Source organism: Tamandua tetradactyla, chromosome 9 (genome assembly GCF_023851605.1).
Source record: "Tamandua tetradactyla isolate mTamTet1 chromosome 9, mTamTet1.pri, whole genome shotgun sequence".
NCBI lineage: Eukaryota > Metazoa > Chordata > Mammalia > Pilosa > Myrmecophagidae > Tamandua > Tamandua tetradactyla.
This window is the reverse complement of record NC_135335.1, coordinates 2,284,041-2,304,106: the sequence shown is the minus strand read 5'-3', so window position 1 is coordinate 2,304,106 and position 20,066 is coordinate 2,284,041. Positions and strand designations below refer to the sequence as shown.

The 20,066-nt window shown below is 66.9% G+C and overlaps 2 protein-coding genes across 4 annotated transcripts; one reads left to right on the top strand and one right to left on the bottom strand.

Annotated features, from left to right (window-relative positions):
- The first annotated feature begins 340 nt into the window (after window positions 1-340).
- Window positions 341-13,971, top strand: TRPM5 (transient receptor potential cation channel subfamily M member 5). The gene is made up of 23 exons (XM_077115359.1): window positions 341-457; window positions 702-882; window positions 1,473-1,639; window positions 2,760-2,943; window positions 3,896-3,960; window positions 4,043-4,234; window positions 4,487-4,589; window positions 4,909-5,027; window positions 5,402-5,743; window positions 5,957-6,097; window positions 6,200-6,323; window positions 6,529-6,674; window positions 7,021-7,133; window positions 7,418-7,510; window positions 7,614-7,872; window positions 8,766-8,884; window positions 9,005-9,137; window positions 9,363-9,537; window positions 11,790-11,943; window positions 12,071-12,252; window positions 12,478-12,610; window positions 13,228-13,300; window positions 13,746-13,971. Exons 1-23 carry the CDS (start codon window positions 341-343, stop codon window positions 13,938-13,940), a joined length of 3,510 nt encoding a protein of 1,169 aa, XP_076971474.1. The 3' UTR covers window positions 13,941-13,971.
- A 1,290-nt stretch (window positions 13,972-15,261) lies between these two features.
- Window positions 15,262-18,548, bottom strand: TSSC4 (tumor suppressing subtransferable candidate 4). Of its 3 annotated transcripts, none has more exons than XM_077115362.1 (4): window positions 18,341-18,548; window positions 17,639-17,735; window positions 16,676-16,825; window positions 15,262-16,587 (listed from the first exon to the last, which is right to left on the bottom strand). In XM_077115362.1, exon 4 carries the CDS (start codon window positions 16,562-16,564, stop codon window positions 15,590-15,592), a length of 975 nt encoding a protein of 324 aa, XP_076971477.1. In that variant the 5' UTR covers window positions 16,565-16,587; window positions 16,676-16,825; window positions 17,639-17,735; window positions 18,341-18,548; the 3' UTR covers window positions 15,262-15,589. The 3 variants fall into 3 exon arrangements, with proteins under 3 accessions (XP_076971477.1, XP_076971475.1, XP_076971478.1); XM_077115360.1 differs by lacking the exon at window positions 18,341-18,548 and adding an exon at window positions 18,022-18,126; XM_077115363.1 differs by lacking the exon at window positions 17,639-17,735.
- Window positions 18,549-20,066: the final 1,518 nt, after the last annotated feature.

Genomic DNA, 20,066 nt, shown 5'->3' with positions numbered 1-20,066 from the left:
AGCGGGACGGGGTGAGGGCACAGTGAGCAGCTCCCGGCGGCCTTGCAGGGGGTGAGGGGCAGAGGGCACTGGCCGGCCCCTTCGTCACAGCCGTCAGGAGGGCAGAGGGACATGGGACGCGGGTGGGACGGCGTCTCCTGAAACAGCCATCGGAGGGGGTGACGCTGAGCTGGGGGGGAGGCCGGAGAGGGGCCTTTAGACCATGGGGCTCAGATGCGCCCCCTGGCGGTCCCCCCTCTTTCAACACATCCGTTGGGCAAGAACGTCCCAAAGAGGGAGGCTGGGGTCCCGGGAGCTGCCCGTGCCCGGTCCTCAGGGCTCTGTGTCCGCAGGGTGCCCCATGCAGGCTGTGCAGGGAGCCGCGCCCGGCAGCCCCGGGGAGGTTGGCACGGGGAGGGGCCCCGGCCTGCGCTGCGGCGAGATTGACTTCGGGGGGTCTGGGAAGAAGCATGGCAAGGTAAGGACAGACGGCCGGAAGGACAGGCGTCCCCACCCACGGCCCCATGTTCTCTCCAGGACACTGAACCCCTGGTACCCGCTCACTTGGGGCTGGTGCTCCTGGGGGCTGGGCAAGGTTTGGGGGCTAGCAGAACCCTCTGGCACCTGGGGGCCCCTGCAGCAACCCCCCCACTGAGGGTCTGCCCCACCCCCACCGCCGCCCCCTCCACCCCACCCCCTGCACCTGGGACCCTCCCCCGCAGTTTGTGACGGTGCCGAGCGGCGTGGCCCCTGCCCTGCTCTTTGACCTCATGCTGACCAAGTGGCACCTGCCGGCCCCCAACCTCGTGGTGTCCCTGGTGGGCGAGGAGCGGCCGCTGGCCGTGAAGCCTCGGCTGCGGGATGTCCTGCAGAAGGAGCTGGTCAAGGCAGCTGAGAGCACAGGTGAGGCACCAGGCCCGGCGGCAGAGCCCCCACAGGGCGTGGCGCCCCCCAACCTGCTGTGGGGTGTCCGGGAGGGGTCCCGAGGCCTCCAGGGGTGGTGGATGCGCCTCCCTCAGCCCCGCTCGCCGTTCCTCGGTGCAAGGGGTGCTGGTGGCAGGTGCTCTCCTGGGGCACCGGTCAGCTCCCGGACTCGGCATCCGCCGGCTCTGCTTTATTTCCGGGCCGGCTCGGCTCTCAGGAGAACCCAGCTAAGGCTCTGGGTTTGCTGAAATACCCTAGACGTGGACGGAGCCGCAGGCCGGCTGCTTGGTCATTTGGTCATTTGGTCATTTGGTCATTTGGACCCCAGGCCAGGACGAAGCCCCTCCAGGGGAACGCAGCCCCCGGCGGGCACTCTGCAGGGGACTGTAGTGCCATCGCCTGGCCTGGGGTTGGCAGGGGCCAGCAGCAGGTCTGAGGGCCAGGCCTGCTCCCAGCTGATCCCATGTGGCAGCTGCCTTGGCCAGGTGTCTTGTGCTCACTGGGCCTCAGTTTGCCCTCTGTGCCCCTGGCACTGCCCGGCCATCGGCACTGAGCCCGCCACCCCTCAGGGGCCTGGATCCTCACCAGCGCGCTCCGCGTGGGCCTGGCGCGGCACGTGGGGCAGGCGGTGCGCGACCACTCGCTGGCCAGCTCGTCCCCCCAGGCGCGGGTGGTGGGCATCGGCGTCGCCTCGCTGGCCCGCGTCCTGCATCGCCAGCTCCTGGACGGTGCCCAGGTGAGCATCCGGCTCTGGGCACACGGCCCTGGGGCGTGCGGGGGCGGCGGGGAGGGGACCGCGACCTTGGTCGCTGACCCCCTGGAGTGCGGAGGTCCAGGCGTGCCTCTCGGACTGGCCCTGCCCACCACCTAGGGTGGCTTCTCCTCAGGCCAGGGTTTTTGACCTTTGCCAGGCACTGCCCTACTGGGTGTGGGGGACAGCAGGGGACAGAGGATGAGGCTCCGGGGAGCATGGGGTGTGGGGCAGGTGTGATTGGGACGGTAAAGGGAGCAGAGGGAGGGCAGAGCCTGCAGGTGGGGCGAGGGGGCGGGGGAGGAGAAGGGGACACAGGGCAGGAGACAGGGAAAAGGGACAAAGATGGGGACAGGGACAAGAAGTGGAGGGCAAGGAGGCAGGCTAAGGGCCGGCAGGAGAGGAGGGGTGCAGGAAGAAGACAAGGAGACGACAAAGAGGGGGGCCACCGCAGGACCACACACAGCCGGCAGGGGGCAGCACTGCCCAGGGAATGGCCCCAGGGGCTGACAGCCCAAATGGGACCAGGCCTGGCTCGGCCACAATTCCCGGAGAGCCTGCCCTCATGCCTGCACCCGTAGGCCCCTGTCCATGGCTGCGTGGAGGCTGGGCAGCCCCCCAGCAGGCCTGACTCCCAGCTGAGCCTGGAAAGAGGGGCTCCCTGCAGCCTGCCCCCGTCCCGGCCTGCCCCCACCTCAGCACCAGCTTAGAGGAAGCCCCTCCCTGCCACACTGGCCCCTCAGCTGGGCCTTCCAGGGCCCCAGGCTGTCCCAGGGAGGCCCCCTCCCCCGCCCCCAGCAATCCAGCCCTCCTTCCATCTGAGGGCAGTCAGGGAATCAGGCCTGGCTGGGAGTGAGAGAGGGGGTGGTTCCCAGAGCCTCAGGGCATATGCTGGGAAATGCTCCCCATGCTCAGGGCATAGGATGAGGTCCAGGGGTGCCAGGGGGGTGTTCTAGTGTGGGTGCCAGTGGGGGTGCTGGGGGGTGCCAGTGGGGGATACTAGAGGGGGTGCCGGTGGGGGTGGCTAGTGGTGGAGGTGCCGGTAGGGGTGCTGAGGGGCCCTGCCGAGCTGCTCCTGCAGTGCTGCCCATCTCCCCTGGGCCAGGTGGACAGCCCCGTCCACTACCCGGCAGACGACAGCGGCAGCCCGGGCGCCCTGTGTCCCCTGGACAGCAGCCACTCCCACTTCATCCTGGTGGATCCAGGCCCCCCTGGGGAGGGCGACGGACCCACAGACCTGCGGCTGCGACTGGAGAAACACATCTCCGAGCAGAGAACCGGCTACGGTGGTGAGGGGCAGGGGCTGAGGAGGGCTGCCAGGGAAGGGCCTTCCAGGCCAAGGAGCACAGGGCATGTGGGGGCCCTGAGATCAGGCCTCCATGGGCTGGGAGGAAGGGCCTGGGGGGCAGGGACAGGGCAGGGCAGTTGGGCACGGACAGGTAGAGTGGGTCCGGGAAGGGCCATCTGCCTGAGGCTCTGTGTCCATGGCGGCTCCCCTGGCCAGAGCCCGGGCTGTGGGCTGTGGGCTACTGTGAAACAGAACAAGCTTTGCAAACCGCAAGGGGTTCCCACCACAAGGTATGCTGCCACCAGGGGGCGGCAATGACCCAGGAATGGACGTTGCCCGGGCCAGTGGCGGGCTCGAAAACTTGATTTACCAATACTAGTGCATAAATTTTTATAAAAGCATATAAACAAGTTCTCGGTGAGGTCAGTTGAGCCCTCTGTAAAAACAAGAACACAAAGTCGTGTTTAAAACCAAGCAATACCTTTTCAGTTTGGTTTCTCTCACTACCATTTTGGCCAACCCTGGTGGGTCCCTTAGGGTGCAATCAAGAGGTGCCTTTTGAAGTCGGGGTACCCCCCCTGGGAGTCCGGTTCCCTCTGGGTGACCTTAAGACTTCCGGGGCCGGGATCTGCTCTGGGAAGCCGGCAGCCAAAGCCTCTACCGGATGGGGAGTTGGGGAGGGGCCAGGGATACAGTCCTGCTTTAGCCACAAAGCCTGTGACAGGACATCCAGAGGCCGGCCTGAGCCCTCCTCTGGCCAGGGGAGCCACCCAGGGCTGGTGGGAAAGGGGCTGCCACGGCAGCCCACGAGCCAAAGCCCCCTGAGAGGCACTGGCCCAGCACACAGGCAGGCTGGCAGGCTGGGGCCTGGGGTCTCCCTGTGGGGGACACTAAGGCTTGGCCGTGCCCTGTCCCGAGCGCGTGTGGGGCCTCAGGGGATGCTCCACCTGCAGGAACCGGCAGCCTTGAGATCCCCGTCCTCTGCCTGCTGGTCAATGGCGACCCCAGCACCCTGGAGGTAGGGGTGGGGTGGAGGTGGAGGGCCGGGAGGGGAGGGCTGGGGGCACTGGAGCTGACGCTGGGCCCGCTGTCCCCCGCAGAGGGTCTCCAGGGCCGTGGAGCAGGGGGCCCCGTGGCTCATCCTGGCGGGCTCGGGCGGCGTCGCGGATGTACTGGCCGCTCTGCTCGGGCAGCCCCACCTCGTGGTGCCCCGGGTGGCCGAGGAGCAGCTTAGGGAGAAGTTCCCCGGCGAGTGCTTCTCACGGGAGGACATTGAGCACTGGACCAGGCTGGTACGCTGCCCAGATACCAGCCTTTCTGGAAAATTCCTGTGGGTCTGGTCCTCCACCCCTCCTGCCGGTCCACCCCGGGAGGGCCCCCCAGCTCTCGTTCAGGCTCGGCCATGCACCGGACCCATCGGGCAGCGGGCCCCAGGGCGGCAGGCAGGGGTGGGCCTGTTCCCCCTACACTGCCGGCTCCAGGCCCGGCTGCCCACCCACGCCATGTGCACGGGCGCCCGCTCAGGGCTGTGCTCCCGCCCGCAGCTGCAGAGGATCACCTCGCACCCACAGCTGCTCACCATGTACGACTTCGAGCAGGAGGGCTCCGAAGAGCTGGACACGGTCATCCTGAAGGCACTGCTGAAGGGTGAGGGCCGGCTGCGGCTTCTCTGTGCGTGGGGGCTTGGCTGGCGCTAGTGATGGACGTCCCCGGGGGGCCTGCAGGGACAGGACAGGGCAGAGGCGAAGCTGGGGTGACTGCAGGTCTCCCATGGGCCCCCCACCCGGGACCGAGTAGCTGTGCCATCCAGGGCCCCTGCTGTGCCACGTGGTGGTCAATGCATGTCCCCGAGGCTGTGTGGCCGTCACCACCAGCTAGCTGCACAGCATGTCCTTCTCCCTCATAGGAGACCCCTCCCTCCCCCGCCCCTCCCTGCCCCCCACCCCAGCCCTGGCTCTGCCCACAGCCTGCAGGAGCCACAGCCAGGATGCCCGGGACTACCTGGATGAGCTCAAGCTGGCCGTGGCCTGGGGCCGCGTGGACATCGCCAAGAGCGAGATCTTCAACGGGGACGTGGAGTGGAAGGTGCCCGCCCCGCACCCCCGCCAGCGGGCATGCCTGAGTGCCCCCCGGGCCCTGTCCCGCCAGCCGAGTGCACCCTGGCACCCGGGGTGCCAACATAGCACAGGGGCCACGCGGAGGGCTCGGGGCGGTTGGTGTCCTGAGAGGCAGGAGGGCCCCAGGGCTGCTGACCGGACCTCTGGGGACAGCCATTGGGGTGACACCTGGTGCAGCCGCTGCCCTGCGCCGTGGGCCCCCCCAGGACTGGAGACCCCTCGGGGGAGGCCACGTGGGGCCGGCTGGGGCGTGCGGGAGCTGGGCGAGCGGGTGGCTCCACGCCCTGGGGGTCCCCTGCCGGCCCCCGCTCACGGGACGCCCCTGCCCACGCCCCCGCCCAGTCCCGTGACCTGGAGGAGGCCATGATGGATGCGCTGGTCAACGACAAGCCCAAGTTCGTGCGCCTCTTCGTGGACAACGGGGCCGACGTGACCGACTTCCTGACGTTCGGGCGGCTGCAGCAGCTGTACCGCGCCGCGCCCCCCAAAAGCCTGCTGTCGGAGCTGCTGCAGCGCAAGCACGAGGAGGGCCGCCTCACGCTGGCTGGTCTGGGGGCCCGCGAGCCGCCCGACGGCGCGCCCGCCTTCTCCCTGCACGAGGTCTCCCGCCTGCTCAAGGACTTCCTGCACGACGCCTGCCGCGGCCTCTACCAGGACCACCGGCCAGGGCGCCCGGGTGGGGCGGTGAGTGGGGCGGGGCCAGCGGCTGGGGGTGGGGGCAGGCGGGGCTGAGGCCCACGGTGGTGGACGGGGGCCCAGGGCCGTGAGCGGGGCGCCCAAGGTGGCGAATGTGGGGCTCGGGGTGGGTAATGGAACCCAGGGCAGTGAAGGGGCCGGAGTCGGGCGGCAAGCAGGCCCTGGGCCTGGCGGCCGGGGGCCGACGTCTGTGTCCCCTAGGAGAAGGGACCGGCCAAGCGGCCCCCGGGGCAGAAGTGGCAGCTGGACCTGCGGCAGCGCAGCGAGGAGCCCTGGCGTGACCTGTTCCTGTGGGCGGTCCTGCAGCACCGCCCCGAGATGGCCACCTACTTCTGGGCCATGGTGCGTGGCCCCTACAGGGCCGGGCAGGAGGCACTGGGGCGAGGGTGGGGGTGGGAAGGGAAGGGGCTGCCTGGGCCCGCCCCCTCAGTCCCCGTGTCCCAGGGCCAGGAGGGCGTGGCAGCCGCGCTGGCTGCCTGCAAAATCCTCAAGGAGATGTCCCACCTGGAGATGGACGCCGAGGTGGCCAGCTCGCTGCGCGAGGCCAAGTACGAGCAGCTGGCCCTGGGTGAGCGCCGCTGTGGGCAGGATGGGGGGGGTCATGGGCGGGGCACGTGGGAGCAGGCTGGGAGCCCTCTGCGGCCCGTGGCCGCCCCCGTGAGACAGGACGGAAGCAGCAGGTCGCCCCGGGGTAGAGCGGGACCCCGGGCTCTGCGGGAGGTGCCGGGTGGGGTGGGGAGGCCGGGACGCAGCCCACCCCCGTGTCGCCCCAGAGCTCTTCTCCGAGTGCTACAGCAGCAGCGAGGAGCGCGCCTTTGCCCTGCTCGTGCGCCGGAACCGCTGCTGGAGCAAGACCACCTGCCTGCACCTGGCGGCCGAGGCTGACAGCAAGGCCTTCTTCGCCCACGACGGCGTTCAGGTGAGTGCAGGTGAGCAGCAGGGGCGCGGCCAGGCGGGCAGGGGCCTGCTGACCTCGTCACCCGCCGCTGCTCATCCCCATGCACGACGCCCGGCCACGCAGGGGCTTCAGGTCTCAGAAGGTGGGGGCATGCTCTTCCCCCTTGCCCCCCCGGGCCCCCTGGCCCCAAGCGCCCACCTCCCCCTACTGCAAGGTGCCCAAGGACCCTCACCCCCCAGGAGCGAGGCAGGAGCTGAGTGGGAGAGGTTTTGGTGGGGGCCGACCATCTGACAGCCTGGGGAGGAAGGGCGTCCCCGGCGTGGGCAGGGGTGTGGGCGGGAGGCAGCCTGCCCCGCCTTCCTTCCAGGCCTTTCTGACCAAGATCTGGTGGGGGGACATGGCCACGGGGACGTCCATCCTGCGGCTGCTGGGCGCCTTTGTCTGCCCCGCCCTCATCTACACCAACCTCATCACCTTCAGGTGCGCAGGCGGGGGACGGGGGGGGCGGGGAGCAGGGGATGGGGTGGGCCGGGGTCGCGGTGCCCACGTGCCACAGCCACAGGGAGCGTCCAGGCTCAGCGGGGGCTGATGGCTGTCTGTGCCACCCCGTGCGCCCTCAAAGCCCGCCCCCATGCCCGGCACGGGCATCTCAGCCTTTGTCCCTTTCTCGGTGGCCCCAGAGGCTGGCCATGGGATGCTTGGGGCCATGTGGGTGCCTCCGGCGGCCTGGCCCCACCCTCTGAGCGGGTCTGTGCTGCTCGCAGTGACACGGTCCCACTGAGGGCGGGTCAGGACGCCGTGCCGGGCTTGGACAGCCTGGACGCAGAGAAGAGCCTGCTGTGCCGTGATGGCAGCCGGTAACAGGCCGCGGGGAGGGTGGTGGCATGGAGGCGGGGCCGCTGGGACTGAGGCCCTGGGGACTCACCGCCCCCTCACGGCTGGGCTTCCTTTATGACCCAGGGCAGACGGGTCAGCGGAGGCGCCAAGGGCTCCCGGCCACCGAGGGCCACGTGGGACCTTCCTGCTGACGCGCTGGCGGAAGTTCTGGGGCGCACCTGTGACCGTGTTCCTGGGGAACGTGGTCATGTACTTCGCCTTTCTCTTCCTGTTTGCCCACGTGCTCCTGGTGGACTTCAGACCACCGCCCCAGGGGCCGTCGGGGCCCGAGATCACCCTCTACTTCTGGGTTTTTACCCTGGTGCTGGAGGAGATCCGGCAGGTGGGTGGTGGCCAGGCCCCCCTTCCCTCTGGCTCAGCCGCTTTTCTGTAAACCAGCCAGCTGAGCCCCAATCCCACCTCTGGACTGAGCCTGATCCCCGTGCCCAGCTGAGCCCGGATCCCAGGTCCACTCTGAGCCCCAATCCCAGCTCCATACTGAGCCCTGATCCCAGATCCACACTGAGCCCCGATCCCAGCTCCACACTGAGCCCCGATCCCAGGTCCACTCTGAGCCCCGATCCCAGGTCCACTCTGAGCCCCGATCCCAGGTCCACTCTGAGCCCCGATCCCAGCTCCACACTGAGCCCCGATCCCAGGTCCACTCTGAGCCCCGATCCCAGGTCCACACTGAGCCCCGATCCCAGATCCACACTGAGCCCCGATCCCAGCTCCACACTGAGCCCCGATCCCAGGTCCACTCTGAGCCCCGATCCCAGGTCCACTCTGAGCCCCGATCCCAGGTCCACTCTGAGCCCCGATCCCAGCTCCACACTGAGCCCCGATCCCAGGTCCACTCTGAGCCCCGATCCCAGGTCCACACTGAGCCCCGATCCCAGGTCCACACTGAGCCTGGCCGTGGTCTCCCCAGCCAGGGTCCAAATCCTGACCCTAATCTCAGACTCAGCTGAACACAAAAGTAAACTGGTCCTGGACCCTAGTGACAAAGAGCAGTCCTGACCACAGCTCTAGACTGACCTCAGCCATCATCCCAGGGCTAGCCCTGATCCCACTTCCACCTGACCTCTAATCCCAGTCACAGACGGGGCCCTGATCCGCTGGTCAAAGGCTGAGCCTGGATCCCTGTGCCCAACCACGGCAGCCTGGCCTGGGCAGGGATATCTGCAGCCAGAGGTGGGAGCTGGGGCAGCTGTAAGCAAACGTTTGCCCCTGCAGGGCTTCTTCACAGACGAGGACACCAGCCTGGTGAAGAAATTTGCACTATACGTGGAGGACAGCTGGAACAAGTGTGACCTGGTGGCCATCTTCCTGTTCACTGTCGGTGTCACCTGCAGGTCAGTGTGCAGAGGCCCGACAGGGCAGCCCAGGCCCGGTCCTGCTGGGTAGGGCAGGGGATGCCTCGTGCAGAAACCGCCCAGGGCCTCTGGCCGCATGCCCAGCCGGTCGCCCTGCAGGACTCTGCCCTCCGTGTTCGAGGCTGGCCGTGCGGTCCTGGCCATCGACTTCATGGTCTTCACCCTGCGGCTCATCCACATCTTCGCCATCCACAAGCAGTTGGGCCCCAAGATCATCATCGTCCAGCGTATGGTGAGCCCCGGCCCGATCGCGGCTTCCCCACCCCGGTCCCCATCACGCCCCGCCACGCCCCATCTCGCTGTGGCCCCGCCCCCGTCACGCCTCGCCTCCGCCCCACCTCGCCGTGGCCCCGCCCCCCGCCAGTCCCCGCCCCCGTCACGCCCGGCCCCGCCCGGCCCCGCCCTTCCCCCCGCCCCTGCGGGCAACTGCTGACGCCCCTCTCCCCGCCCCGAGGAGATGAAGGACGTCTTCTTCTTCCTCTTCTTCCTGAGCGTGTGGCTCGTGGCCTACGGGGTCACCACGCAGGCCCTGCTGCACCCGCACGACGGCCGCCCGGAGTGGATCTTCCGCCGCGTGCTCTACCGGCCCTACCTGCAGATCTTCGGGCAGATCCCGCTCGACGAGATCGACGGTGGGGGCGGGGCCTGAGCACGGCGGGGGTCAGGACAGGGTGGGGGCGCGGGGAGGCAAGGACCGATGGGCCCCTGCCTGGGGTGTAGGTGAGGGAGCCCAGCTCTGCACGTGTGGCCCTGAGGGAGGCCCAGGGGCCGGGCCTGGACCTGGCTGAGACTCCGAGGTCCGTGAGACAGGCCCCCACGCCTTGCCCAGGGGCCCCAGAGCAGGTGCACTGGACTGCTGGAGTCCTGGGCTGCTGCCAGCTGATTTCCTGGGTCACACGTGACCACCCCCCCGCCCCCCCCACACACACACAGCTGAGCTGGGACTGGGACTGAGGCAGGAGGCAGCCAGTGGCTGGCTTGCTGGGGGAGGCTGAGCGGGCCCCACTTTTGGGGTGGTCTGTGTGGGATGGGCACACTCCAGGGGTGCAGCATGGGGCCCCTTCCCAGCTGTCCCTGGCCATCTCCTGAGGTTGGGGCCTTGTCTATCCTCTTAGCACCCCCACCCCACCACCCACTCAGGTACAAAGCTCCCACCCTACCCCACCCCAGCCTGCACCAGCCTGCACCAGCCTGCCGGAAACCCTCTAGAAGGAGCGGGTACCATGCAGGAGGCAGAGCCCTGGGCTGCCAGGGTCTCAGTGGTGGTGGTGGGGGAACACCAGAGACGGGGAGGGGTCCCTGCCACCAGGGACTGGGTGAGGGGATCCTCGGGCTCGCAGACGGGGCATGGAGTGGAGCAGGGCAGGGTCCCGGCCAAGGCTGGTGTCAGATGCCTGGGGTCACTACGGGCCACCCGAGGCACAGGGACTGACCCCACCCACTGCAGGGAGCAGGAGGGGGCCCCTAACAAGGCTGGGACCCTCAACAAATTGAAGGCAAAGGCGGCCATCCTGTAAGCAGCCTCCGGAGGGGCTTCCCATGGCCCATGGCCCGGGGCTGTTTGCTTAACTGCCCCACTCTACCCCACTGCATGAAATCTACAAGAATTAAGGCTCCAGGCGATGTGTCTAACCAGGTCCGCCTGCCGCCAGCACATCCGTGGGACCTCTGGGGGCATGCCATGACCCCCCAACACTGCCTGCCAACAGGGCCCTTTGGGGAAGCCCCAGCCACATACCCTCCCCACCCATGAGGGACAGTGCTGATCACAACCCCTCTCCCACCCTGAGCCCTGGTGCCACCCTGGCTGGAGCGGGGGGGTGGGGAGTGGGGTGGGGAGTGCTGCCAAGGCTCCCCATCACCCCACTCTGGGCTGCTGAGAAAGGCCTCTGAAGGACCAAGGCCAGGGCTCCGGGCTGGCTGGGCCCCTCCCGCTCTGCTCAGAGGTCCTGGGCGCACATGTCCAGCTTACCTCACCAAGGGTCCGGCATGCTGCCGAGGTAGAGTACTCACGAGCATCCCCCTGGGCCAAGAGGGAAACTGAGGCCCAAGCCTCCCGCAGCCCGCTGGTCCCCCCTGCAGGGCCCAGGGCTGAGCTGTGCTGAGGGGAACCCCAGGCCTCAGGGCGACTTTGTGCCCGCAGCTTGCAGCAGCCTGGCCCCATGATGCCCCTGGAACCCAGGAGGGGTGGGGGTGAGGGGCTGGGGGTCAGCCCAGGAGCAGATCCGTGGGCCAGGGCAGGGCTCCATGACACTGTACCCACCACACACTCACACACGCACACTCAGTAACACACAGGGTCCGCACGACGACTCTAGGGAGAAGGGAGGCAGATGCAATCGCACGACTGCAGGCACGCCCATGCACACGCACACCACCGGGGGAGATCGGGAAGTGGAGCCAGGGCTGGGCCCTGCCGGTGGCCAGGAGTCGGGCTCGTGACGGGCTGGAGCAGCCCAGACAGGGACGCTTATTCCCCTGGCCCAGAAAATGCCCCTCGGGCCAGCCCACTCAGAGGGGTCTGTGCGCCCCCCGTGCCCAGAGTAACTGGGGTCCAGGGCACTGGGGCTCAGATTTGGAAAAGAACCAAACTTGCTTCCAACTTTGAGGCCTGTGATGGGCAAAGGCCCTGAGAAGTCCTGCAGCCCTCCCCAAACCCACTCTACGTCTGAAGCCATTTTGTGGAATCCAGGTGACAGCTAGCAGAACATGGTCCTCTGATCCCTGCCGCCCGCCTCGTCCCCTCAAACGGCCCTGGCTCTGCCCCTAACAGAGGGAGACGGGGACCAGTTCTAGGCTTTCCCCTCCAGCCTGCCCTGGATATGGGGAGTCCTGGGAAAGCCTGGGCCGCGCCCCTGCTGCCACGCATCCCCCCGCATTTCAGAAGCCCGCGTGAACTGCTCCCGCCACGCACTGCTGCAGGAGGACTCGCCCTCCTGCCCCAACCTCTACGCCAACTGGCTGGTCATCGTGCTGCTTGTCGCCTTCCTGCTGGTCACCAACGTGCTGCTCATGAACCTGCTCATCGCCATGTTCAGGTGGCCCTGCCCCCCGCCCCCGGTTCCCCCAACAGCCAGGTCCCGCTGGCCACCTGCGCGTCCCCCCACCCTGGCCACGACCACGGCCACCCCCTCAAGCCACGTGCCGCCCGCTCTGTGCCCACAGCTACACGTTCCAGGTGGTGCAGGGCAATGCCGACGTGTTCTGGAAGTCGCAGCGCTACAGGCTGATCGTGGAGTACCATGGGCGCCCGGCCCTGGCCCCACCCTTCATCGTCCTCAGCCACCTGAGCCTGCTGCTCAAGAGGCTGCTCAGGAAGGACGCCCAGCCCAAGCGCCAGCTCCTGGGTGAGCCGTGGGGGCGGGCCGGGACCTGGGACCCCTGCCTGTAGGCGAGCCCCCGGCCCTTGGCCTCGCTCTGTCCCGGCTGACCCCAGCCCCAGGCACGGAGGGGCCCGTGCAGGCCGAGTCAAGACGCCTGTCCCCACGCCCGTCTCCTGCCCCAGCTGGCCCGGCTGTCCCCTTCTGCGGCGGTCTCCCTGAGACCCACCTGCCACCCTCCCCCCACCCCAGAGAGAGAGCTTCCTGAGCCCCTGGATCAGGAGGTGGTCACGTGGGAGACCGTTCAGAAGGAGAACTTCCTGACCAGCCTGGAGAAGAGGCAGAGGGACAGCCAGGAGGAGGTCCTGCGCACAGCTGCCCACAGGTGTGCGCCCCGCCCCCCACCCTCACCTCGCCTCTGCCTCCGTGCCCTCCAGGTCCTGCGCAGGCAGGCGGGCAGTGAGATCTTGGGGGTACAGGCCAGGGTTGGGCATGGGGGACTGGTCTTGCGGGGCTGAGCCCCCCACCCCTGATTCCCTCCCTGCCCATGAGTCTGTCCTGATTGCTGGGGGAGAGGTCAGGTGCCAGCCACAGAGGACCTGAGGGGGGTAACTGAGGTTAGAGATGGGCCTGCAAACTGGGCCTCCTTCCCACTGGGGTGTCTCCCCAAAGGACCCGGCACCCCCTTTCATGTCCCCCTCCCCACTTGGCAGCCCTCTAGCCCACACTGCAGGGCTCCTGACGGCTTGGGTGAGGACCACCTGACCTACCTCTCTTGCCACATTGGGCTTCCAAGGGCGGGGAGAGCACTCCAGCCCCTCCTCATGCACCCCAGGAGGGGACAAGAGAACCCTACCTTCCATTGCAGCTCCCCAAACAGTTGGGGCGTCACCAGCTGAGGGGGGCAGGGAAGTGTGGGGAGGCTTCAAGTACCCAAGGGTTGGGGGAAGGGTGGGCAGCCTGACGTGGAGCCCTGACTACCCACCTGCCCCTCGCCCCTAGGGTGGACTTAATTGCCAAGTACCTCTGCGGGCTGCGGGAGCAGGGGAAGAGGGTCGAGAGGCTGGAGTCACAAGTAAGCCAGCGAGCTGCTGGGCCCTTCCCCACCTGGCACCCCGGCACACGCTTCCCCAGCCCCAGTGGGGACCTGCCCGCAGCCCAAGAGGAACCACTAGCCTCGGGCTCGGCCTGCTCAGGGTAGTACAGGGAGGCCCTCAGGTGGGGAGCTCAGCCTCGTGCCTGCCCCCTCCTTGGTTCAATTAGCAGAGGGTCTCTACTCCACTAGCAGCAGGGTACCAGCATTTGAGCCGCCCTTGCTGTCTGCTTGGAGCCCAGCTCTCGCCTCCCCAGGCCACAGGAGCTCCATGCAGGGAGAGGGGCCCGGGGGCCAGCCCGTCCCTGGTGGAGGAGGGGCCCAGGGGGGCTGCCTGGGTGGGCGCAGGCAACTCAGGTGCTCCGGCCTGTCCCTGCTGTTGCGAGGCCTTGTGCTCAGCACTGGGCCACCTCCTACCCTCCCGCAGCTCAGCCACTGCACCGTGCTGCTCTCCTCCATGGCTGACATGCTGGCCCAGGGCAGCGACCATGGGGGTAAGTGCGTGTCTGGGGGAGCAGGGTGGGCACGGGCAACTCAAGTGCTCCAGTCCTTGGACCGAGGCAGAAGGGCTCTCGCTGACCATGGGGTGCAGGGTCCTCTAACAGCTCCCACCAAGTCCTAAGGCTCTACCAGGCTGCCTCTGGGCATCACCCTGCCTGGTCCCTTGCCTCTGGGCAGCCTCCTCTAATCTCCCTGGGACCTGCCCAGTGGGGCCAGCAGCTTAGGGCTGGAGAGGGGCCTGCCTTCCCCACCAGGCCTTTGGAACAGCAGCAGGGGGCACCTGGGGCCTGGCCACCTGCAGCCTTCAGCACCCGAGCCCACCTCCCCAGAGTCCCCAGCCTGGCCCACTCCCATCCCGAGCAGGAACTGGGGCCTGGCCTTCATGCAGTCATCCCTGTTCCCAGGACTTGTCCCCCTTGTCCCTCCAGCAGAAATTCCTGGTGGGAAGAGGCCCTGTCGTCCTTGAACAGCCCACCTCTTGCTGGAAACCTGGCCCGGTGAGGACCTACTTCTTGCTACCGGGCACGCCCACTCTGGGCCTCCCTCTGCTTCAAGGACAGCCCCTTGTAGGGGGCAGTCTCCTACTGCCCAGCCCCCAGCCTGGGCCAGGAGAGCAAGTACTGGGCAGTGAAGGGGAGGCACCTCCCACCCCTGGGTGGGCAGCTGCTCTGCGGCCTGTGACTCCCACCCCAACCAAATTGTACTGCCAGAAAAGAGATGAGTATCTGAAACTCCAAGGGCTCAAATTTCTTCCCTTTGGATGTGAATGGTCTCTCAACTGTCTGGGGCACCTCTCAGGGCAGGGCTGAGGTCTCATGTTTGCCACTCCCAGCCCCATACCCCCAAAGGCTTACACACATTCACCAACACTGCTTTGTGAGCCAGGAGAACCCCGTCCCCCCAGCCCATGAGCTGGCAGCCCCAGGAAGGACTGGATGAGATTAAGATGGACACCTGGGGAGTGGTGAGGACTCATCTACCTTGGGGAATTGGGGTCTGGATCTGGCCCACCCCTTTCCCTGGCCCTCCACCTGCACAGCTAGGGACCTACAGCCCTGGGGAAAGTTCAGGAAGCTCGAGTGGCATGGCCCTCCTGGACAGGACTGGTGCTGACCAACAGCCCCCTGCCTGCAGCACCAGGAAACACTAGTTATAAATACTGCCTGAGCACGGGGCCCAGGGCAGAGAGAGGGGACGCCACCAGCCTCTGCCCTCAGCAAGACAGCCTGCAGGACCCTTCCACCCCTGCCTGCCCCCTCCTACTCTGGACAGACGGTCACTCCAGTACTCCAGGAAAGTGCGCTGTGCCCTGCCAGCAACAACCTCTGCCACCCAACGGCACTGGGCTGGGAGGTGCCAGTGTGGTTCTATAGAGGCTGGAGTAAGTGCTCAGGTACCAGGCTGTGGGTCGCAGGGGCCAGAGACAGAAATACAGCCTGAACCAACGCCCAAAACCTTTATTATCCCACAGCAGAACCATGGATCCAGCGTGTCCGGCCCCCTTGTCCACACCCTGCAAGAGACCTGGACGAGGTCTCTGCTCCCCAGGGCATCTATTCTCTATGCCCGGACTACAGGTTGCCAGTACACCTGCAAGCAGCTAGTGAGGTCCCTACTAACCCACGAGGCTCCCCTTGCGAGGCAGGCATCCCCGGCAGAGCTCACTGCTGCGGGCATGGGGCACCATGGGGCTCATGTGAGGGCCGGGCCTGGGCCCAGAAGGCAGGGCCTCGGCAGCGGCCAGAGTGACCTAGCTGGGCAGTCGTTCTGTCAGGCCTCAGTTTCTGGGCCCTCGGGGCTGCTGCCTTTATTCCGGAAGTGCTCTCTACTCCGCTTTTTGCTACCATGGAAGCCAACAGCCTCCACCACTGGGGGCCCCCCAGGGTCAAGCACTGACTCACTGCGGGCAACCTCCTCGGGCAGCCCCCCCTCAGTCTCAGGACTTGCCACTAGATGGGCCAACTCCACGGAGTCCTCGGCCTCTGCCAGCCCCAGGTCCCCAGGGACACTCCTGCCTGGCCCTCCTGCCTTGCCCAGGACCCTCTTCCTCTCAGGTCTGGCCTCACCAGCCCGGGCCGGTTTGGAAAAGATGATTCTTCCTTCCCCGCGGCTGGAGGGGTCCTGGTTGAAGGAGGGCGCATAGTGAGTGGGGGCAGCCGGGCCCCGGGAGCCCAAGAATGCCAGGGCTGCAGCCTTGTTGCTCTGCTCGCTGGCTTCGGCCACGTCCTCCAGGCTGTACCTGGTCCAGCGCTCGGGGTGGGTCACGTAGTCAGGGACAGATGGTGCCCTCAGGGGAGCAGGGTTTCGACCAGACCTACCCAGGGCCTCTCTGAGAGGCTGGCTGGGGGGCACAGGGGGCAACTTGAAGTCCCCATCGTCACCCACGCTGGTGACATGGGCCAGAGAGGGCAGGGCCTGCTTGGCCGCCCCCTCCAGGCAGTCAAAGATGTCCCGGCTGCGCTGCGAGAAGGTGGAGCTCATGCCTCTCAGGTGGAACAGCTGGACGGGGGCTCCTGGGAGGTCCAAGGGGAGACTGGGGGGCTCATCAGGCTCAGAATCCCCACCAGCTTTACCAGGCAGCCCCTCAGGGGACAGAGCTTCCACCTCAGCACCGACCGGCAGGCTGAGGTCCGAGTCCGACTCCGAGTCGCTGAGGGAGACTGTGTCAGAAGGCAGGGCATCATACTCTGCCCCACGCTCGGCATCCAAGCTGGGGGACGGCTCGCCTGCCCCTGCCTCCGCCATGTGTGCCGAGGGCTGCACCACACCTAGACGCAAACAGCCCAGGGACTTAGAGCTGCCTCTACAGAGAAAGGGCCTGGGTCCCACCCTTACCCATGGATAGCCCTCTCTCACCTCCCTCGTTTCCTGGACGCTTGAAGCTGGTGCCTAAGTGCTGGCTGGCGAGGCAAAGGCGCCCTGACCCAGTTCCGCGGCTGCAGAGGCGAGGTCTTCCCAGTCCCAGGAGACTCCCCAGCACGGCTCTGCTTGGCTGCTCAGCTACAGCTGGATGAGGGTTGGGGAAGAGACTCAACCATCAGGCCAGAGAGTGAGCGTGCAAAGTGGCACTCACGAGGGAGCCTGTGTTCACCATGCCCCCAGTGCATGCTAGGCACTGCAGGAGGCACTACCAACACATTACTTCACTTAATTCCAATAACCCTCTTAAGACAACATCGTCTTAAGTGCAGGCTGCAGAGATGGAGGCTCAGCAGACTCACTGGCCTACTTGGGGGTGGGGGGGATTTCACTGGTCCACAACTCAGCTAGGGTCTGAGCCTAGGATGAGGACAGCCTCTGCTCACGTACTGCAGGGCCCTTGACGAACTGCTTAACAGAGTACCCAGCACAGACTCAGTATCCCACAGAGGTCGGGGCACCTTCCTGGTCCATGGGCAGGAAGTTGGCATGTACTTGCAGGGAACTGCCCTGGGAGCTCTGAAGAGATCAAGACCTTCGCATCCAAGTCTTGGAAAACTGGGGAGTCAGTGACCACCTGGAGCAGCTTTTCTGACAAACAGGCCCTAGGCAGCTTCTGGAACAACCTCCATTCCGCATCTCCCCTGCGGCATCCAGGCAGTCAGAGAAGTGCTGGAGACACAGGCAGGGTCTGGCGTCTCTGGGAGGCTTGGAGCTTGGCTGACCGCAGGCTGAGGACAGCGCGGCCTCGCCCCCAGCCAATCGCCACCACCACCTCCTCCTGCCCAGCTTCGCTGGCTGCTGCACCCTGAGGATGCAGACAGGCCAGGAGGGGCTGAGAGCTCCCTGCCGGGCCAGACACGGGGAGATCTCAGGGTAGGAATAATCGGCCTAAGTTACCCAGTTCCAGCCGGACTCTGCTTCCCCAATTCGCACTGTCCTCTGCACCCCGGGGACGCTGCCGCGACTAATCAAAGTAGCCTGGTGGGCGGGACTCCTGGAATAAAGGAAATTCAGCTAGCGGAGCGCAGAGTTGAGCGGAGGCTGAGGGTCTAGGCAGCCGGGGACAGGGGGCAGCTTCCTACGGTTGTCTCTCCCCTCGGGACCCAGCGAGCTAGCACGCGCAGGCTCCCCACGTCGGGGAACCACGGGACGGCTCTCGGGAGCCGGTAGATTCTGGCCGGATAGGTCCCGAAGGCCAGGCCGCGAAGGGAGGGGGTCCTGTGTGCCGCGGGACCTCTGGGCTCGGGGATGCGGACAGCCGCCTCCCAGCCACAACCTACCAGCTCTCGGCGGCCTTCGCCTCCATCTTGATGGGCGCGCCCGCCGGGTCGCCGCGCTCGGCCTTCTGGGAAACCGAGTCCTCTGAGGCCGAACGCGGCGGCTCCCGCGGCCAGAGAACTACAACTCCCACAAGGCACTGGGGGCGCGGCGCCCGAGGCATGCCGGGACTGCTAGGCCAGGGGGCGTCGGCGTGCGCGCTCCCTATAATCTCCGCGCGCTGGGGGCTAACAGCCCAGGCAGCGGCGGCGCTTCTTCTAGAACGAAGCCCGAACTGACTCAGACGCGGAGGGGTGCGGGGGCCCGGGCTGCGACACTCACAATCCTGAGGGCTAACGGCCAGCGTGAAGCTCCAGGCGTCCCAACACCACCAGGGGAGGGGGGCCGCAGGGAGAGCGCGACGGCCCACGCCGGAAGCGCGGCCTCGAGCGCCGCTAAGCGGGGTGGGTCCTTCGGACCTCAACCGGAAGAGGCGGTGCCTCGCGCCTCAGCCGGAAGGGGCGGTGCCTCGCGGGTGCTGTAGTCCGAGTTTCAGCTCCGGGGCCGTCTGCCGGCGCTCGTGCGCTTTCCGCCGCGTTCCCGTCCCCGCCTCGGCCAGCTGCCGTGCCAGCTCCGCTCCGGGCCTGGCTGCAGCCGACACGTAATGCGGGCGCAGTCTGGGCACCCCGCTGGCCTGGGTGCCTCCCACCCGCATCCCAGGCGCTCCCCGACCCCGGCCCCGCGGACCTCCTGGTTCCCTCAGGGACGCGGCCGCGGCCAGCCATCCCCGCCACGTGGGCTCTGACGACAGCGGGCCCCATCTGGGCTTTCTACCCGGGGCACTGACGGCGCGCCTGCCTCCTTCGGTCACCGGGGAGACGCGCCTCAGGGGAAGTGAAAGGGAGACCTGCAGGTGGGGAAGCCAGGGCCCAGCGTTCGCCTGGCTGCGTCCTCCCAGGGCCCCCGGGGAGAGCCCGAGTAGGCCTGGGGGCCGTGGCCCGGACGGCCCCGCCTCGGGAGGCTGGCAGCCTGTTGGAGGGGCCCGCTGCTGTGAGGCAGGTCACGTCCGCACAGCAGAGAAGGAGGTCCTGGTCTCCCTTCCCCCGGGACGGCTGATGAGCCCATCCGTGAGGCCCCTCAGCTGCCCAGCTCCACTTTTAGGGGGACGGGGTGGTGGTCGAGAGAACCTGCCCTTTTCCCCGGCCTGGCCTCTCCTGGGAACCCAAGGACTCAAGGTCCTGTGTGGTCCAGCCCAAAAAAGACCCAGAGGGGTTTGAGACGTGCCCCCTCTCAGTCCCTGATGTGCTGGGCAACCCTGAAATACCCCATTTGTGAGGCTCAGTCCCCACCTGCCTCATCAGGATCCCACTGTCGAGTGAACCATAAACTTACTTTTGGACCCCACGTCTCATCCTGCAGCATGCCATACGCGAGGCTATACCCAGACCACCAGGCCACAGTCTTGGGCAGGGATCCAGGGGCAGCAGAAGGGGCTCCTTGGACCATCCTGTGCTGTCCCAACCTGCCCGAGCGTCAGTAGTAGGGAATGGGGGAGGCCTGCTGAGACCCCGGGGCAGGACTGGAAGTCCCTGACATAGTCAGATAGGCACTTGTCAGGACTATCCCTGACATAGTCAGATGGGCACTTGTCTCTGGGGGCCCAGCTGAGCTCATGACACCTTCACTCAGCATCCTTGGGCTCCCAGGGAGCGGGGGACCAGGCAGCAGGGTCTGGGCTGCACTCACTGAAACCTCTAGAACAGAAAGACCTCCGTGGGCCCAGGGAGCAGGCCAGGTGGTCTTCCCCACCAACCCTACTCCAGCCTCCCAGCTTCTCCTGATGGGCAGTGAAGAGTCCCTCACCCCTTCAGGAGGGGAACATGTCAGAAGGAAGGGGAAGGAGTGCTAGCACCAGGCATCCATGCCAAATCCTTGCAGTCCCAGGCAGACAGCAGCCCCAGAGCAGCCCTGGTGCTCTCAGATGGGGTGTGGGGCTCTGACGAGCATGAGGAAAACCCAAGGCTGGAACAGCCCTCAGAAGCAGGGAGGAGTGGGGGGTGGGATCTTG